At 28.9% G+C, this 21,982-nt stretch overlaps 1 protein-coding gene across 1 annotated transcript; it reads left to right on the forward strand.

Moving 5' to 3' along the window:
* The first annotated feature begins 293 nt into the window (after window positions 1-293).
* atcayb (ATCAY kinesin light chain interacting caytaxin b) lies at window positions 294-21,114 on the forward strand. The gene is made up of 13 exons (XM_051132690.1): window positions 294-1,081; window positions 2,942-3,036; window positions 6,044-6,090; window positions 7,815-8,042; window positions 8,145-8,294; window positions 9,405-9,507; window positions 11,022-11,153; window positions 11,247-11,333; window positions 11,415-11,513; window positions 13,063-13,098; window positions 13,389-13,418; window positions 17,655-17,701; window positions 19,020-21,114. Exons 2-12 carry the CDS (start codon window positions 2,960-2,962, stop codon window positions 17,686-17,688), a joined length of 1,023 nt encoding a protein of 340 aa, XP_050988647.1. The 5' UTR covers window positions 294-1,081; window positions 2,942-2,959; the 3' UTR covers window positions 17,689-17,701; window positions 19,020-21,114.
* The last annotated feature ends 868 nt before the right edge of the window (window positions 21,115-21,982 follow it).

The raw sequence follows: 21,982 nt of genomic DNA on the forward strand, positions 1-21,982 counted from the left end.
TAATAATTATTTTAATTGTAATATTATTGTAGTTGTATAAATGATATTTGTAAATAATTCTAATTAGAATATTATTTTAACATTTTCAAACATTTTAATTATTATTTTTATATTGATTTTAATAATTATTACTATATCAACAACAACAACTAGCATAATAATAGTAATAATAATAATAATACATTTCATGATTTTTATTTATAAATAACTGGTATTAAATTTACCAATAAAATAAAAATTATCAGCTGTTATGTAAAGAAACATTTCATGACTAATCTCTTGGCCTATATAGACTGCAAATGTCACATTTTATGCACTGAGCACATACATGCAAAACCACAAAGCCTGCGAGCACAAGTGTGATATACAAGCCTCCTGAGTACTAAACAGATGACATCATTACTCAGAGCCTCAGCCAGTCAGAGCACAGCAGGAAACACCGCTGTGCCAATCACAGGAGGCCGAGGGAGGAGCCTGTGTTTACAGACGTGGCCCAGAGCGCCGAGCAGCTGTGTGAGAGAGAGAGAAAACGAGGGAGGAACGTACAGAGGAGAGATTGTGCCGGGATGGAGAGACAGGGATGCTGTTGCTAGGGAACAGCGAGGAGACGTCCATCTTTTGCAGCTTGTTCCAGATACTGCAAGGTTGGGAAAGGTTTGCCTTTCAAGAAGGAGAGAAATAAATGCACCATATAAGAGAGAGAAGGGCGGATAGAAGGGGAGGAGACGCCAGGTGATATGACGTAATCTGGAGCGGGATTATGTGCTGGTCTGGGATGAATTATAATACACGTCTGATATCTGCTCAAAGCGAACCTGTATGTCATCATTTTTGGATGATAATGGCCATGCACAGATCCTGAGACGCTGGAAGGGAAATCACACCCACCCCAGACGCCTCTCTTTGTCTGAGGAACCACAGAAGGGACCGGATTCACCCGACAGACAGACAAACAAGCAAACTGAGAGTCAGATCTGAAGCACCTCGAGTGCTATGGATTTAATGGAAAGCTGAGAAATCCACAGGCCTGAAGGTGAAACACAGAGAAACCAACGCCTGCTGAGAGAAACTCCCTTCTGTTGTGAGTATTTCATTAGCTGACCCATGAAATCCTGTTTGCAACCCGTTTCAGTTCCACAGTGTAACATTTTTCTGAGTAAACAGGACATTCGGTGAGATAAATATTGAGTTTTTTTTATGTGGAATTGATTGGATGCTGAAAGGAGTATGTGACAGGTGGTTGGATGGAGGGTTAAAGAGGTGATGTCAGGCAAAAATGAAGGTGTTTCAGATCTCCAGCAAGTTAATAAAAATAAAAGATTACTAATAAATATGAGTATGTGTATATGTTTATGTATATCTGTCGATATACCATGCACCAGTGTTACTTTAGTACTACTGAGATTAATATGTGTGTATATATATACACACCGTTGTGTTTTTGTTATTTGTATTAATTCCTCTATTTTTAATGTTTTTGTGTGTGTGTGTGTGTGTGTGTGTGTGTGTATATATATATATATATATATATATATATGTATGTGTGTGTGTGTGTGTATTTTTGTATTTTCGTTTTCTTTTTTTATTTTAGTTAGTTTTAGTTAAGTTTTGTGTCTTTGTAATTTTAAGTTTTAGTTATTTTAATGCATCATTTTAAACTAAATGAAAAATAAGTTTTTATTCAACATTTGAAGTGGATCAAAACCTTTCATCAAAGTTGTCCTAAAACCAAAACAATATCAGTTTTTGTTATAGGACAACTTTGCTAAACTTTTTGTGATCCACTTCAAATGTTGGCTACTGTGTGTGTGTGTGTGTATATATATATATATATATATTCTTTTTATTTTTATTTTGAATTGATTTCTATTTTTGAATTTTTGAAGATTTAGTAATTTTGTTCTGTTTTTTTTTTTTGTCATTGTATTATAATGTTTTTAATATGTCTCTAGTTTTTATTTTAATTTAAGCGCTAGTTATTTTACTATATCAATTTAAAGTAGACGAAAATGGAAAGTGTTGCTTTGGCTATCTATCTATCTATCTATCTATATATATATATATATATATATATATATATATAGATATAGATATATATATATACTTCATTAAAATTTTAGTTGAATATGTAGTAATTTTGTTGTGTTTTTGTAATGTTTACATATATATATATTTATTTATTTAAATATGTCTATGGTTTTTTATTTAGATTTATTTTTATTTATTTATAGTTTTTATTTTAATTTTAGTTATTTTTACATTGTTGCTTTTAGAAATTTTGCTTTGCCAACTGCTTGAAAAAATTATTTTTTAGATATTTTAACTGTATTTTGAATTTTTTTTTTTTTTTTTTTGCATTTTCCATTTTCATTAGAATTTTTAGTTCTGTTTTTTTTTGTCATTTTATTAATTAATTTAAAATATGTAAAATATATAAAATGTGTGTATGTATATATATATATATATAAATCCATTCATATATATCCATTCATTTTATTTTTAGTTCAAATTTGAGTGATTTTGTTGTGTTTTTGTTATTTGTAGTACTTCCTCTATTTTTAAATATGTCTACAGTATATCATTTTTACTACATTTTATTTTATTTTTATTTTTTTTGTATTTTATAGTATTTAAAATAAATAAAAAAGAAGGCCAGGAACATGTTGATAATCAGTTTTGATTTCATGTTGACTTTAAACTTATGATGGAGAGTGATTTGATGTTTTATCAAAGCTTTTATTACTCAAAGCTCAAAATCTTTCAATCTAAATATGAAGTTCTGGCATGTAACCCATGCCATATTTATTCCTCAAATCATGTGTCTTGTTGAGGAGAGTGACTTACACCGTTAACTCATTCAAGAGAATTTAGAAAATAAAATATTTTATTGTCTATAAAGTCACCTCTAAATGTGCTGATGTTCTGTGATTGTGTTGATCAGTGTGATCGGGAGCAGAGGATGGGAACCACTGAAGCCACTTTACGCATGGAGAACATGGAGGTGAAAGATGAGTGGCAGGACGACGATTTCCCACGGTAAGACCTGACTGACCTTCAGCTCATATAACGTGAGAAATAAACACTGATTCAGTGTTCAGAATATAATAATGTTACAGAAGATTTCTATTTTAAATAAATGTTTTTTTTTCTTTCTATTCATCTGTGAATCCTGAAAAATAAAATATAACACAGTTTTTTGTACAAAATATGGGGCAACACTGATAATAATCATTTAAGATCAGCATTTTAGAATTTTAGATTTTTTAAGAATCATGTGACACTGAAGACTGCAGTAATGATGCTGAAAATTCAGCTTTGATCACAGAAATAAATTACATTTTAACAGATATTCACATAGAAAACAGTTTGAAATTGTAATAATATTTGACATTTTTACAGATTTTACTGTATTTCTAATCAAATAAATGAAGCCTTGGTGAGCAGAAGAGACTTTTTTCAAAAGTAATTTAAATTTCACCAAAATTTAGACTTACTAGTGGACACAATAAGTACAGCTATTGATCTATATATTGACACTATTTAGTTACATTGATTTTTACTTGCTAATAAGCAGATTTGCTCTTCTGCTATATGACACCAGGCATGTAAACATATGCACATGTATGGCACCCGTGGGGCTTGTTGTTTCCTCCCCAGCACAGACGTCTTTAATTTCTGATCGATAATGTCAGATCAATATTAGAGCACTGAGTGTGTGGAGCTGAAAATGTGTTATCTAGCTGCACGTGAAGGAGAAATGAAGGTGAATCGTGGCATAAACAGTCCAGAAGCAGCATGTGGGTCAACATACATGAAGACATAAAGAGCACAGCCTTACATCATAATGCATTGCCATTTATGGGCAAATATGAGGTCATCAGTGTTGCCATGACAATGAGGCTAGTAAGAGACACAGAGTGCTGAATAATTGATTGTGCACTAGTGCATATTATCACATAAAACCATGCTGAACAAAATCTTGAAGAACTTGGCTTTCAATTATCATATACTGTATTAGAAACAGTTTGTTTATTAATTCATCATTTTTTTATTATTAATATTTAAATAAATGCTTAATTTAGTAACTGGTTTTATTAATATATTTATGCATAATTTTAGTAAATAATATTAGAATAATGCTTCACATGGTAACTGTTTTTATGAAATTTAATATATTAATTTATTTAATAGATTTAATAATATTAATCACAAATAATATTAAATAAATGCTTCATGTAGTAACTGGTTATTAATAATATATTTATTTATAATATTAATAAATAATATTAAAATCATGCTTCACATGGTTGCTGTTTTATACAATATATATGCAGATATGCTTTATATGTGTGTGTGTGTGTGTGTGTGTGTATATATAATTATAAATATATCTCTGTAATTATATACATTTTTATATATAAGTACTTATATAATTTAATGTATATATAAAATAGAAAATAATGCTTCACAAGGTAACTTTATATGCAATTATATTTTACGTTTTATATATTATATATTTTAATATGTATTTATAATATTAGAAGATAATATTAAAGTAATGCTTCACATGGAATTTAATATATATTAAATAATATTAATCAATTATATTGGAATAAATGGTTCATGTCGTAACTGGTTTTATTAATGTATATTTTTTTTTTTTACAATATTAATAAATAATATTAAAATCTTGCTTCACATGATAACTTTTTTATAGCTTAATAAATAATAATAATAAAATAATGCTTCACATGGTAACTGTTTTTATTAATATATATTTTTATACTATTAATAAATAATATTAAAATCATGCTTTACACAATAATTTTTTAGACCATTTTTATATACATATATTAAATATGTATAACTATATATATATATATATATATATATATATATATATATATATAACTATACTTTTTAATGGAATTTTATATATATTAAATAATATTAATCAATAATAATATTTGAATAAATGCTTATATTTATTTATAGTATTAATAAATTATATTAAAATAATGTTTCACATTTAACTGTTTTTCTGCATTTATGTGTATATATATTTTTATGTATGTTTATTTATAGTATTAATAAATAATATTTATATATATATATATATATATATTTTAAATATTAATGTTAAGTATATAATAAATATATAATATTAAAATAATGCTTCATGTGTTAACTGTTTTTATGCAATTATAAATGATATATAGCTTATCATATTAATATACAATATATAAAAGATATTTGAAACAATAATATACTACAGTGTTGCATGTGCAAAAAATGGTACTTTTATATGGTATCAAATATTATCTCCATGATAATGGTTTACACAGATAATGAATGCAGCGTTCGGTCTCTTTGTAAGCATCTCATCGCTGACCTGTCTGAACTGAGTTCTGTAACCCTTATTATTGCACTGCGCTCTCTTATTAACCAGCGTGTCCCCTGACAGCGCACAGACTGCTGGGTAATTACACACGACTGTAGTCAGCATGAGATACACAAACACTGCTCATCATAATGCCAGACAATGACAGGTTAATTGTCTGCTTCACTCCTGCTGAAACATGTTTAAAAGCCGCTATTGTTCACGACCCCACACAGATGTGACAACAGCATCATTTATGTGTGCGCTTTACCACTGACCTCTGTGTGCGCCCAGACACACTTTAAAAAAATCATCCTGTTGAATTGATGTTTAATCTTGAGTAGTTTGTTAACCGTAACTGTTCTGTGGCAAAATTGATCTGTTTGTCACAGAGACTTATGCTTGGCTGTTTACTGGACTAGTAAGCAACCAGCATTTAAAAGCCACCATTAATAACCAAGCAACACTAGCAATAAAGCACTACATTAAATAGCTCAACAGCCAGTTAAGGCCAATTATTATTGTACTTCACTGAATAAAAGTGTGGTGCGTCATGTCATTATTGTGAATTGAAGAAGAAGCTCTATAATGACAGAGGAAGTGTGTAGTTTGTATTTTGGTGTGTCGTGGTCGTCTGTATAATTTCTCTTGCTTAATTTCCAGGCCTCTTCCTGAAGATGGTGATTTAGATGGACTCACTGACAACACTGGTAAGTTCATCTCAGTTTGTCTCATCTGTGTAATTCTCACTGTGGAAAAGACAGTTGTTAAGAAATCTTTATGAACACACTGCTTAAATATCATAAAATGTCCATAAAATATCATAATTGAGAAAGATAATCTACAGATTTCGTTTGAAGTTGAAACGGTTCAAGTTGAAAGTTGCACTTGTTACCACAGACTAAAACAATATATAAAAATATACTAATAAAATATCTTTAAATTAGTTGTAATTTATATATTAGTTGCAAAGTTTTGTTTAATTGTAATCATAAAATTTCAAAATATACAATCATAACAATGTTTGTCTAGTTTAAATTCAAGTACTAAAATTACTCAAACTTAAATAAAAATAATACAAATTAAATGGACATTTAAAAAAACTGACAAAAACACAAAATTACTAAAATTATAGATATTTAAAAATTATTATTGCTGTATACATATTTTTGTTTTATATTAAAAAAAAATATTTAATAAATTAGCATTAACTGAAATAAAATCAAATGTAATATCATTAAATATAATGACAACATTTCAAAAGAAATTTCATGATCATGATTCATTTAGTTGAAGTAATAAAATGATTAAAACTGAAACAAAAATATTATAAATTGAATAGACACTTAAAAAAAGAAACAAAAAAAACTGATAAAAACCCACTTACTAAAGCTATAAATATTTAAAAATGCAATAAAATTATTATTGTATGTTTTTAAAAATAATTATTAATAAATAAACATTAACTAAAATAAAATAAAATATTTTAAAAAAACTTTAACTTATTTTATTTCAATTAGTTGCCAGAGCAACATTTATATAATTTTATTATATATCATAATTATAACATTTTAAAATAAATTTCATGATCATAACATAATTTTCATTTAGTTTAAATTAAAGTAATAAAATTGCTACAACTGAAATAAAATAATAAACATGAAGTAGACATTTAAAAACAGGGAAACTTGGCAAAACCAGCAAAAACAAAATTACTGAAACTATATTTAAAAAAAGACTATATATACAATAAAATAATTATTGTATATTTTTAAAAAAATAATAAAAATTAAATAGACATTTAAAAAAAGAAAACAAACTTGAAAACCAACAAAAACACTAAATTACTAAAATTATAAAATATTTAAAAATAATTATTTTATATTTATTAAAATAATTAATGTATATTTTAAAAAAGAATTATTGGTTAATAAATAAACATTAACTTAAATATTTTTTAAAATATATATTAAATATTTACATATAATCATAACATTTCAAAAAGATAATTTTCATTTAGTTTAAAAACTTAAATTACTGAAATATCACTCTGAATAAAAATAAAAAAACTAAAATGAAAAAAAAAAGAAATACAAATAATAAAAACTAAATAGACATTTAAAACAGGAAAACAAACTAATACTTTTTTTTAAATCACTAAAACTTTAAAATGAAAATGAAAATGAAAAACTATACACATAAAAACTAATTAAAGTATGAAAGAATACTGTAATATTATATAAATGATACTAAAAATTCACTGCTGTCATTTAGTTGAAGCGTGTTTTTCATAAAAGGTTGAAGGAGTTTGTCAAATTGATATTAAAGTTGTCAGAAAGTGTGGGAGTTTCTTTTAGCTGTCTGACAGCTTCTTTTATAAATGTGTTTCATTTTCTCGTTTTTTTTTACTAAACATGTGTGATTGTTCTCTCAGCTCATCGTGCCGCTCTGACGGCGGATCACACGGAATCAGTCCGACAGAAGCGTCGCACGCTGATCGCTCCGGATATTAACCTGTCGCTGGATAAAAGCGAAGGTTCGCTGCTTTCTGACGATTTCCTGGAAACACCAGACGACCTGGACATAAATGTGGACGACATCGACACGCCAGATGACGACTCCCTCGGCTCCATCAACAACGGCAATGAGTTAGAATGGGAAGGTCAGTCAGAGGTCAAAGGTCATGCGGGTTTAAATGGAAAACAGAATACATTACAGAACTAATCTAATTTGTCAGATTAAATGCAGACTGTATTGATTTAAGATGACACTCCGGTGGCCAGCGCGAAGGGTCCGGGTGGCGATGAGGGCGACGGTACGGGCCGCCTGTGGAGGACGGTGATCATCGGTGATCAGGAGCACAGGATAGACATGCAGGTCATCAGGCCGTACCTGCGCGTCGTCACGCATGGAGGTCAGTCAGTGATATTAATAATTAATAATAATATGTTATATAAAGAATAGTTTTTATATGAATAATAGTTTTTATATGAATAATATTTATATCAATAATAATTATAATTAATAATGGTATTTTGTGTTGATAAAAGTGTGTGTTGGTGAAAAAAAACACAATTTTAATTTAAATATTAAAATAATTATTATATATTTTTTTTAAATATATAGAAATATAAAAATGACATAATAGCTAATAAAAATAATATTTTTTATATTAATAATAGTAGTATTTAATAATAGTATTTGATAGTATTTGGTATTGAGAATGGTGTGTGTTGTATAATCATTTTATATTTTTTAATATCTAAATATAAAAATGACAATAGTTAATAAAAAAATAATAGCTTTTCTATAAATAAAATTTGATATCAATCATAGTAGTATTTAATCATAGTATTTGGTTTTGGGAAAGATGTGTATTGGAAAAAAACAATGAAATTACTACTAATAAAAAAAAAATATATATATATATTTAATTAAAATTAGTATTTATTTAAAAATATATATATAAATATAATAAATGACATAACAGTTAATAAAAATAATAGTTTTTATATAAATAGTATTTTATATCAATAATAATAGTATTTAATAATAGTTTAGTATTGAGAAACGTGTTGTTGAAAAAGAAACAATAAAATTACTAATAACTAAAATATTTAAAAATATATATTTTATATTTCATTATTAAAATAATAATGTATTACAAATATCTACATGACAATAATTAATACAAAATAATATTTTTTATATAAATAATATTTTATATTAATAGTAGTATTTACTTATAGTATTTGGTTTTAAAAAAGGTGTGTGTTGGTGGAAAATAACTTAATAAAATAATAAAATTACTATTATAAAATTATATATAGTTTTATATTTAATTATAAAAAAATATATATAAATATAAAAATGACAAATATTTCTTGTTTTTTTAGCGCATTGCATGTGGACTTAAGGGAAAATGCAATATCATGTTCCAAGGCCGTGTTACACAAACAGTGGGATCAGTGATCATGGAAATTGTTAACCTTAATTCCAAACACTCTACTGTTACTGTTGACAGGTTATTACGGTGAAGGACTAAACGCCATCATTGTGTTTGCTGCCTGCTATCTGCCCGACAGCGGCTGTGCAGACTACAATTACATCATGGAGAACCTCTTCCTGTAAGACACAAACACACAGTGCAGTCAAACTCCAATTTATGTAGCAACAAGTGTAGACCAGTGTGCATTTGAAATTTATAGATTATGAAAAGATTATCTGTCTTAAACAGGGTTGTGCAGCATTCAGATGCAGAATCATACTTCAAATTTGTATGAAAGGAAGCAAAATAAAAATAGAATGTTGAAGAAATTCATTTAACTGCTGTACATAGCATTTTTATTATCTTGATTTATTATTATTGTTATTAAAAATAATAATTTCATGTACTTCATAGTGAATAACAATTAATTTTGCACACAACATAGAATATTTTCCAGAAGCATCAACAGATAAGCAGATATATGTCTTTAGTGTTGTTTTAGTATCATTGATATAATATTAAAGTTTTTATTTAGACTCTGAATCCGTTTTTTTTTTTTTCAACTTTGGTTAAAGTTTTAATCCCTTTAATTTGTTTTTTTCTTTTAGTTTAATATTTCTGTCTATATTTTTTTTTTATTAATTTTATTTCAGTTTTTATTTTAGTACATTAATTTATCCTAGTGCTGTCAAACGATTAATCGCATCCAAAATAAATGTTTTTGTTTACATACTATGTGTGTGCACTGTGTATATTTATTATGTATTTAAATACACACACATAGTGTTTTGAAAATATTAACATGTATTTAAATAAATATTTATATTATAGAAATATATTTAATACATAAACAACATATTTGTCTTAAATATTTACATGCATGTGTGTGTATTTATATGTACATAATAAATATACACAGTACACACACATATTATGTAAACAAAAACTTATTTTGTATGCGATTAATCACAATTAGCACTCATTTAAACTAAATTTAAATGAGAAATGTTGCCTTTTTATATTTTTGTTAGTTAATTTTATTTCAAGTAATTTAATGTTTTTTAATGTTTTTTATTTTACTACATACACAGCAAGTTTTTTTTTTTTTTTTAATAAATTCATCATTTTATTCAGCAAAGATGCATTAAATTGGTTAATAGTGGCAGTAATGACATTTATAATGTTACAAAATATTTCTGTTTCAAATAAATGCTGTTCTTTTGAACTTTCTATTCATCAAAAAATCCTGAAAATCAAAATATATCACGGTTTTTACAAAAATGTGAACAGTTTTCAGCATCGATAATAATCAGAAATGTTTCTTGAGCAGCAAATCCGCATATTAGAATGATTTCTGAAGGATCATGTGACACTAAAAATTCAGGTTTGATCACAAGAATAAATTACATTTTATAATATATTCACATAGAAAACATCTATTTTAATTTGTAAAAATATTTCACATTTTTACTGTTTTTGCTGTAGTTTTAATCAAATGAATGCAGCCTTGGTGAGCAGATAAGATTTTACAGACTGTTTTACAGCAGAGTTTTGAAAATGCAGCTTTTTTTTACAGGTTTGCACTTCCTCTTTCATGAAATATGCATTTTTTCTTTTGTTTTATCTCAGTGCTTTATTGTATTGTCTCTGCAGATATGTGATCAGTAGTTTGGAGCTGCTGGTAGCTGAAGACTACATGATCATCTATCTGAACGGAGCCACGCCGCGCAGGAGGATGCCAGGCATCAGCTGGCTCAAGAGATGCTACCAGATGATCGAAAGACGGTACACAAAATCCTTTGTGTTTATATTTTGTTTTGGTGTGGGATTTCATGTAAATTCTGTTCTTACTGCTTCTTTTATTCCATTAACATCCAGGTTAAGAAAGAATCTCAAATGTCTGATCATCGCACATCCATCCTGGTTCATCCGGACGGTTCTGGCCATCTCGCGGCCTTTTATAAGGTCAGAAACCGCTGAACATCACATAAACAACCTCAACAGTTTATAGAAGGTGTTTTAATACATTTTACGTTTTCTTTACAGTGTGAAATTCATGGATAAGATCCGTTACGTCCAGAGTCTGGAGGAACTGGCTCAGATCGTTCCCATGGAGCACGTGCAGATTCCCGAGTGTGTGCTGCAGTAAGTCAACTTCACCAGCAGGAGGAGACGCACGGATGTCTTTTGATTTACAATCACTAAAAGAACTTCATTTGTACACGCTAAACACACAAGGGCAGGATAGAGTTTCGTTAAAGTAGTATGCAGAAATTAACATTTGACATTAACACCATATCACTGCGTTGCATACAATCCTGTAAAGCCTGACATTTGAAATAACAGTCCAATAAATCACTTTTTCTTAAATGGAAGAGTTTCAATAATATCATTTTTGAAAGGTCAGGCTTTTATGGCTCACATAGTATGATATATTAAGCCAAACTGAGCAAAAATATGCAGCTAGGTGCCAATCAAAAATTTTAAAATATTTTTACTATTTAAAATAACTGTTTCTATTCGAATTTATTTTAAAATGTAATTTATTCCTGTGATTTCAAAGATGATTTTTTTAGCATCATTACTCCAGTCACATGATCCTTCAGAAATCATTCTAATATTCTGATTTGCGGCTCAAAAAATATTTATTATTATTATTATGTTGAAAACAGCTGAGTTGAATTTTTTCAGGTTTCTTTGATCAATAAAAAGTTCAGAAGAACAGTGTTAATCCAAAAAAGAAATCTTTTGTAACATTAGAAATGTCTTCATCATCACTTTAGATCACTTTAAAGCATCCTTGCTAAATAAAAGTATTAATTTCTATGATTTCTTTCCCAAAAAAAAAACATGAATACTGACTCCAAGCTTTTGTATGGTAGTGTATAATGTTACAAAAGCTTTTTATTTCAGATAAATGCTGATCTTTGGATCTTTCTATTCATCAAAGAATCCTGAAAAAAATGTACTCAACTATTTTAAATATTGATCATAATAATAATGTTTCTTGAGCAGCAAATCAGCATATTAGAATGAAGAATCATGTGACACTGAAGACTGGAGTAACGATGCTGAAAATTCAGCTTTGATCACAAGAATAAATTACATTTTAAATTATATTCAAATAGAAAACAGTTATATTAAATATTAAAAATATTACAAATTTGTACTGTTTTTTCCGTACTTTGGATCCAATAAATGCAGGCTTGGTGAGCATAAGAAACTTTTTTAAAAAACATTAAAAATCTCTGACTGGTAGTGTATGTGGAGAAAAAGTAATGCAATTTTGATGCTTAATGTAAATCAATGAGATCTTTATAACACTATAGCAGATACTTACATAAAATGATATAAATATCAGTTATCACTCTATATCTCCAATAATATGTCTTAGATGAGTTTTAAATGATCGAAACAATGCAATCCAATGATTTAGAGATGATCAAGGTTTTGATCATGTAGATCATTTAGAGGCCTTAAAAATGTATTTCGAATTAAAATGCATATAAAATGTAAATAATATAAACATAGCACCCATATTGCATACTGTAAAAATAGCACAAGTATCAGGGCAGATCTGAACAGTCGTAGATTTCTCTGTATTGACGGTGTGAGCTTTTAGAAATGCTCAGTGTTTGTAATGTGTGACAGTGTGAAAACAGTGTGAAGAGTTTGCGTTCTCTTCTTTCTGCAGATGTGACGAGGAGCGAATCAAAGCGCAGAGAGAAAGGTAAAACCGCAGCAGGGGGTTGTGGGATGGTGTTATGTGATACGAGTACTCTGGCCTTTACATGACTCAAATGTTAAACAGGCAGCAGAACAGTTCTTATTACAGTCTGGGCCATAACACACATACACACACATATATATATGCATTCTAATGCATTTATTCATGCATGAGTATATATATTGAGTATATAGGTATATATGTCCATCCCAAAACTTTATAGTATGTATATGGCTTAGTTTTGTCAGACATTTGTTGTGCACTAATATGCACCTTTGATTATTTCCTCACAGGCTTGAACAACTGGCCAAGACATCAGATAGGTGAAACTTGCATTGTTTGATGTGTGTGACATGTCTCGAGTCATAGGCTACATCTGAATTTGCATACAGCATACTAATAATATGTATCTCATTGGTTATGAAAGTGCACTACTGAATACTACTGAAAAACTCAAGAATAAGAAAAAATAACGTAAATAATGTTTTATTCATCAAGAATGCATTAAATTGATTACATTTTTAATAAATGTTGTAATAAATTGTTTTGAACTTTCTAATCATCAGTGAATCCTAAAAAAGTGTTTTACAGCTGGCTTTTTGCTGAATCAGCTGGTCTTAACTCGTTTCTAGCTGTTTTTTTTACTGTTTTAGGTGGTTTTTGCTGGGTTTTTTCATTCATGTTAACATTGTTAAATCAAGTTAAAACATACTAGCAACATGCTAGCAGCATGCTAATCATGTTAGAAAGATGCTAACAACATGCTAATAATTTGCTAATCATACTAGCAACATGCTAGTAATGTTAATCATGCTAACGTATTAGTAACATGTTAATCATGCTAACGTATGAGTAACATGTTAATCATGCTAGCAGCATGCTAATAATTTGCTAATCATACTAGCAACATGCTAGTATCCCGTTAATCATGCTAGAAACATGCAGGTAATTTATTTATAATGCTAAAAACATACTAGTAACATGCTAATCATACTAACAACATGTTAGTAACGTGTTAATAATGCTAACAACATGCTAATGATTTGCTAATCATACTGGCAACATTCTAGTAACATATAAATCATGCTATCAACATTCTAGTAACATATAAATCATGCTATCAACATGCTAGTAACATGCTAATCATGCTAGCAACATGCTAATAATTTGCTAATCATACTAACATGTTAGTAACATGTTAATCATGCTAGTAACATGCTAGTCATGCCAAAACGTGCTAGTAACATTAAAACATGCTAATAAGATGCTAATCATGCTAACATATTAATAACATGCTAATCATGCTAGCAACATATTCGTAACATGTTAATCATGCTAGCAACATATTTGTAACATGGTAATCATGTTAGCAACATGCTAGTATCATGGTAATCATGCTAACAGCATGCTAATAATTTGCTAATCATACTAGCAACATGTTAATAACGTTAATCATGCTAGAAACATGCAAGTAACTTGTTTATAATGTTAAAATCATGCTAGTAACATGCTAGTCATGCTTAAACATGCTAGTAACATTAAAACATGCTAATAAGATGCTAATCATGCTAACATATTAATAACATGCTAATCATGCTAGCAACATATTCGTAACATGGTAATCATGTTAGCAACATGCTAGTAACATGCTAATTATGCTAACAACATGTTAGTAACATGTTAATCATGCTAGCAACATATTCGTAACATGGTAATCATATTAGCAACATGCTAGTAACATGGTAATCATGCTAGCAACATGTTAGTAACATGTTAATCATACTAGCAACATGTCAGTAACATGTTAATCATTCTAGCAACATGTTAGTAACAGGCTAATCTTGCTATAAACATGCTAGTAACATGCTAATCTTGCTAACAAGACATTAGTGATATGTTAATCATGCTAAAAACGTATTAGCAACATGTTAGTCATGCTAGAAACACCCTAGCAACCAACTAACCAAGGTACCATAGCAACTGCAAAGCAACAACCTAGCAACCACCCCAGGTACTCTAGCAACCACACAGCAACAACTTAGCAACCACCCGGAGTACCTTAGCAATCACATAGCAACACCCTAGCAACCAACCCAGGTACCCTAGCAACCGCCCTAGCAACACCTTAGCAACCACCCTGGGTACCCTAGTAACCACCATGGGTACCCTAGCAACTGGTCTAGCAACCACCGAGGTACCATAGCAACTGCAAAGCAACAACCTAGCAACCATCCCAGGTAGTCTAGCAACCACATAGCAACAACTTAGAAACCACCCGGAGTACCTTAGCAACTTCATAGCAACACCTTAGCAACCATTCCAGTTACCCTAGCAACCACCTCGGAAACCCTGGTAACCGCCCTAGCAACCCCCATGGGTACCCTAGCAATATGTTTTCTCTGTTTCTCTGATGGACTGTACTGCCTTGAAAACCTTTAAACTTTAATCTTTAAAACTTTTAAAATTTTTAAAAGTTTTTAAAAAATTTTAATTTTCAAAACTTTTTAAAACTACTGCAAACTGACAACCTTCAAGCTTATAAAACATTTTCAGACTTTCTGGCTAGGCTTTTTCAAGCCAACTTAAAGTTTGTGTGCAAACTTTTCAGTCTAGTTGAATATAATGTAATATTTATTATAATTTTAAATAGTAAACCATCGGATCACCTTTGACATTTGCAGCATGATTGATTCTTATCTCGCATACGATTTATGAGGGTTAGTATGCAAACTGGGATGCAGCCACCACATAATCTGGCCGTGTGAATCAAACAGACTTATATTTCAAAGGTTACTGCATTGACAGCGAAAGCTTAATGAGAAAACATCATGCATTTAGATTTTATTAGAACACATATACATATACATGATTTAGTGCTTTAAAATCAACATGCAATCAGCAGTGATGCACTTTAACTCTTTAATGTACGTCAACATTTCGATTGCTGTCAAATCATCAAGGAGTTTTATTTCTTATCACCTTCACTCCAATCATTTAGATGCCACGGACCCACAAATATGATTTTCCCAGTGCAGGGATATTCTAAAAATTAAACAATCTAGATTGTTTCTTGCAAAAAGCTCCTTTCTGTCACATAGTAAAAAATATAAAAGGTAATTGTGACTTAAAGGTAATTGAAATGTTTTAAAAAAAAAAATTCTTACAATTGTGAGTTTATACCTATATCTCTCAATTCTCAGATATTTATACATATATATTTTTTCTCATAATTGCATGAAAAAAGTCTGAATTGTGAGATTAAAAGTCACAAGTACATTTTATTTTTATTCCATGGCAGAAATTGGCTTCCATAGTTAATGTATTTATGTATTTACTTTAAAATAAAGTTTTATTTATGTACATATTTTATTATTTATTTTAATTAGAATTTGTGTTATTTAATCTTTTTTATTTATTTATTGTTAATATTTGAGATTTCCTCACTTATGTTTTATTGTCATTTTTATTTATTTACAAATTTTCTTTAATAAACTGTATTTATTTATTTATTTGACTATCATTTGTTAATTTTAATCTTATTATTTTATTTATTTTAATAACATTTTTATTATTTGATCTTTTTTATTTTTATTGTTAATATTTTTGAGTTTTCTTCACTTATGTATTTTAATGTCATTTTTATTTATTTGACTATATTTTAATCTTATTAATTTATTATTTATTTACTTTTTTATTTATGTTAATCAAATTTTCATTATTTGATCTTTTTATTATTTATTTACTTATTAATATTTTTGAAATTTCTTCACTTAGGTATTTTAATGTAATTTTTATTTATTTACTCATTTTTTTAATCAACTGTATTTTTTTACTTATTTATTTTAATCTTATTTATTTATTTACTTATTTTGTTTATTTGATCAAAATTGTTTTATTGTGTAATTTTTTATTGTTAATATTTTGGTGATTTCTTCTTTTATGTATTATAATGTAATTTTTATTTACTCGTTTTCTTTAATCAACTGTATTTATTTATTATATATTTTATTCTGATAAATTTTTTATTATTTGATCGTTTTTATTATTTATTGTTAATATTTTTGAGATTTCTTCACTTATTTATATATTTTAATCTTATCATTTATTTACTTATTTTATTTTTTATTATTTGATCATTTTAATAATTATTTACATTTTTGTTAATATATTTGAGATTTCTTCACTTATGTATTTTAAGTTATTTTTTATTTTTATTTTTTACTTTTATTTACTTTAGTCTTGTTTTTGTGTTTATTTATTTTATTTATTTATTTTTTTTTTTTACACTTTATCTATCTTTATCTAAACATTTATCTAAACATTTCCACAGCCCCAGGTTGAAAACTCTGTATCAAACTATTCCACATGGATGAAATTACATTGAAAACCACTTTTTCCTCATTGAATATCCTTAGAAATGTCCAGTTATGGAAGTTAAATGCATTGCAAACATCTTTTCATGTTGATTTTAAATGCAAATGTTCAAATTACATAAATGCAAAGAAATCAGATGTCATTGTTTCATGTGCACTGTTTGTTTTGAATGCATTATTTTGCAGGCCGCCGTCAGTGGCTGCAGAGGCCTGTCCCTGACGTGTCTTGTTGGGTAAGAGAGCGAACGCCTGACTGTAATAGTAGATCCAGCAGTAGGGTGGTTTAATGACCTCTGGACGATACGCCATATTTGGGGTCTCTGAATGGCGAGAGGAGCGGCATGTCGTCTGCTCTGTTACATAAAGCTCATCTGCTGCTCTCGTCAGAACAGCAGCCACAGCGACCCTGCTGCCCATCGCTGCTATTTTTGACCAGACTACTGAGCGGCACATGGCCGATATCCCAGCAGAGGCATATCGCCCTGTGTGTCTGTCTGTCTGTCTGTCTTCAGTGTTGGGGAGTAACTTGAAGGGATAGTTACAGTTCGGTCATTACTTTACTCAATCCTGCATACTGTTATTTTATTTCCTTCTCATAGTCATTTCCTTTTCAATGGCTGTCAAGGACAAAAAGCTCATAAAGGTAGTCCATATGACTTGTGGGCTTTATTCCAAGTCATTTGAAGTCATATGATTGGTTTGTGTTAGGAACAGACTGAAATTTAAGTCATAAGACATGGGAAAACTAACGATGGTGTCATTGACGTCCACCTTGACGTGACGAATTCATTATACTGATCACTTCAGAAGCTTTTATATGACTTCAGAAGACTTGAAATATACATACATTACATATTTGACATACTGAATATGTTTAAAAGATATATCTATACATATATATATATATATAGATAGATAGATATAGATATAAATCATTTAATATGTTTATAATATATTTAAATATTCTTTTCTTTGCTCAGCAAAATTTTGCATTATATATTAAATATATAAAATGTATTAAACTATATATAATTTATGATATGATATAATAACTCAAATATGAAATGGTTAGTACAGTTTAAAATAAGTAAATAAAACAGTAAAAAAAATGAAATAAAATACAAAAACATTAAAAAACAAAAAAAAAGAAATATATATAGACATTAAAAAACTATTATATGTATACAAAATTTTATTAATTTAATTTAATATGTATTTAATATATTTAAATAAATATTATGGTCTTTTGCAAGATTATGTATTATATATTAAATATGCCATATATATTAAATATATATTTTTTTATATATTTATTCAATATTGAACACACTTTTTTTGTTGTTGTTACTTGAAACAAAAGAAGTTAATTAAAATAAATACATAAAGGAAACATCTGTAATAAAAACATTTGAAATAAAAAAAATTCATTAGGATTATTTTGTGTAAGACTTGCCCAAAACTTTTAATAAATACAAAACACAATAATGCTAAAATCTAAAAAATGTAAAATAATATAGTGATTGTGAATGTTTTTTTTTTTTTGATTTACAGATACACCTCAAGGCAGGGATTCATCTGTGCATGTCATTTTCCAAAGATGTTCCTTTAAAGAACAATCATGTGGATGAACACAACCATCATCATCTCAAAACACAACAATGATGTTTGTGAAGCTCCGTCTAGAGTGAAGTTTTTCCATACACGCTGACCTTTGACCTGGATCACAACCGGACCGCAGCTGAGTAAGTGTGAACGAGAGAAAACAAATACTTATGGACTCTTTTTTTCTAATATTTGTTTTGTTTCTAAAGAAGAACATCTGTGCAAACTCAAACATCTTGTGTAATAGTCATTTGTGTTGTACAGATGTAAAACGAGGGATGTTTAATACCAGCGGGATCATAACTTGACTTGGCAGTTTAACTATGTTCACTTGCCAGCCGCTTCCACAATGGAAACCACATTCAGCCTGTTACATAATGCAGCAATTTACAGGTTTAAAGTCAACATGAAATCATGTCTTCATAATCTTTCACTGGAAACTTGCCATGAAAAAAACAATCAACTAATAATTATGTAGTCATGGGTTGCTGTAGGTAGTTTAATGTTTTCTAGAATCTTCTAAGTGGTTAAAGGCGTAGTTAACCCAAAAATGAAGAAAATTAGCCCTTTCAAGATGTGAAGGAGTTTGTTTCTTCAGATTTGGAGAAATGTAGCATTCAGTCACTTGCTCACCAATGTATGTGAATGGGTGCCGTCAGAATGAGAGTCCAAAACATCACAATAATCTACAAGTAATCCACACCACTCCATCAGTTAACATCTTCAGAAGACAAAAGCTGCGTAACAAATGCATCATTAAGATGTTTTCAACTTCAAACCATTGCTTTGGGCCAAAATATGAGTCCATAATCCATAATAACGCTTCCTGAATCGTGAGATAAAAAAAAGCAACTTTTTATTTATTTTTTTATTCCATGGCAGAAATTGGCTTCCATAGTTACAGTACTGTATTTATATATTTAGTTAGATTTTTTTTTTTTTTTTTTTTTTTTACTTATTTCAAACTAAGTTTTATGTTTTTTTAAATTTCTTTGCTAATGTAATTAAATTTTTATTCATTTTTTTTATCAGCTGTATTTTTTTCATATCATTATTTATTTATTTTCATATGATTTTTGTTTACTTTAGTCTTGTTTTTGTATTTTTTTGTATTTTTTGCACTTTTTCTAAACATTTCCTCAAGAAGATAAGTAGATGAGTTTGTTTCTTCATCATATTTGGAGAAATGTAGCATCACTTGCTCACCAATGGATCCTCTGCAGTGAATGGGTGCCGTCAGAATGAGAGTCCAAACAGCTGATAAAAACATCACAATAATCCACAAGTAATCCACACCACTCCATTCTATCAGTTAACATCTTGAGAAATGAAAAATTGTGTTTGTAAGAAGGAAGTCCATCATTAAGATGTTTTTAACTTTGTTTAGAGCTGTTTTTTGGCTTGTAGACGGTGCTTGATCTGTGCAGATTTCTCTCCTGATTCAGACCAAACACCTTTTCACTGGAGAAAACAATATAGATAGAGGTTTGTAGGTAAAATGCCAAATTGATGGATTTATTTCTGACAAACACATGATTTGGAGTGTTGTGGATTACTTGTGAATTATTGTGATGTTTTTATCAGCTGTTTGGACTTGTTCTGACGGTACCCATTCACTGCAGAGGAGCAAGTGTTGGAACGCTGCATTTCTCTAAATTTAATGAAGAAACAAACTCAATCTTGGACAACCTAAGCACATAATCAGCTAATTTTAGATCATTTTTGGGTGAACTATTCCTTTAATGCAGCAATTTGGTGCTGTTAACATAAACATAATGAAGTTTTCAGCAATAAAAGCTAATCAGTATTTATTTAAAACAAAAAAAAGCAGCTCGACCTTCATGTTGACTTTCAAACTTATCTGATTAAATGTACAGTTGCCACGTGAGCTGACAGGGCAGCGGGTCACGTTTGCTGAAACTTAACAACTGTAATACAAGTGTTTAATCAGGTTCAGGGGCTGTGTTCCGAATGGAATACTAGCGTACTGCATAATTTTTTTTAAAGCTTATTTGGAACAGTATGCAATGATAAACGCTTCATACTACTATATACTGCTGTCACATGACCTAATTGCATGTTTTACTCAAGTTATCTCCACATTTTAATGCAGTTTTATCTAAATAACTTTATATGCATTACACTAGGAACTGAAGGTCAAGTTGAGTGTGTTGCATTGTGGACTACAGTATTCATACGGTAATTCCATGCATACTCTAGAAATAGCACAGTAGTATGATAGTATGATATTCTCAACACAGCCGAATGTTTGGCACAGTGAGTCGTCTGAATTCACTGTAAGTAATCCATGTACATAGACTCTCTCATGCAGCTCCGCGGTACAAACTCGCGTGCTTCCAACTCAAACTTCCCGTTATGACATCACAGGAGGCGGAGCTTGTTTTCCCTCCCTTCATAATGCCTTATGGGTACTGTGATCTATCTATAATCAGATACAGATCTTATAACGAAAGTCTCAGTAACATTTTACAGTAAGGTTCTAATGATAAACTAAATGATAAATTTAACTAAAGCATTTATTATTCTAAATTTTAACTTGTGTGAAGGACCAAACTTACAAAAAAAAATTTATAACTTTTTTTAACATTTAATTTTAACAAAATTACTTGCTTAAATAGTTTTTTTATTTAAAAAAAAAAAAGATTTACATTTGTCCTAATTTTTTTGTATTTTTCCTCTTTATTTATTATGTTGTTAATTTATTTGTAACTGCATTTGTTTATTTATTTATGCATTCATTTATTTTTATATTTATTTATTCCCAAATGTAAGGTCTTCCATACATTTCAACATTTACTAATACATTATTCAACTTTAATTACATGAACTAACAAAAAAATGGCATTTAACCAATGTTAATAAATATTAATAAACACTGTATCAGATCAGTT

The sequence above is a fragment of the Labeo rohita genome, chromosome 2 (assembly GCF_022985175.1).
Source record: "Labeo rohita strain BAU-BD-2019 chromosome 2, IGBB_LRoh.1.0, whole genome shotgun sequence".
Lineage (NCBI taxonomy): Eukaryota > Metazoa > Chordata > Actinopteri > Cypriniformes > Cyprinidae > Labeo > Labeo rohita.

Excerpts from the sequence above, each read along its gene's own strand:
- atcayb (XM_051132690.1), top strand. The coding sequence starts at position 2,960 with ATGGGAACCACTGAAGCCACTTTACGCATGGAGAACATGGAGGTGAAA. Across the intron at positions 8,043-8,144 it reads CAATGAGTTAGAATGGGAAG|ATGACACTCCGGTGGCCAGC; the intron begins GTCAGTCAGAGG and ends TATTGATTTAAG. Across the intron at positions 11,514-13,062 it reads ATTCCCGAGTGTGTGCTGCA|ATGTGACGAGGAGCGAATCA; the intron begins GTAAGTCAACTT and ends TTCTTTCTGCAG.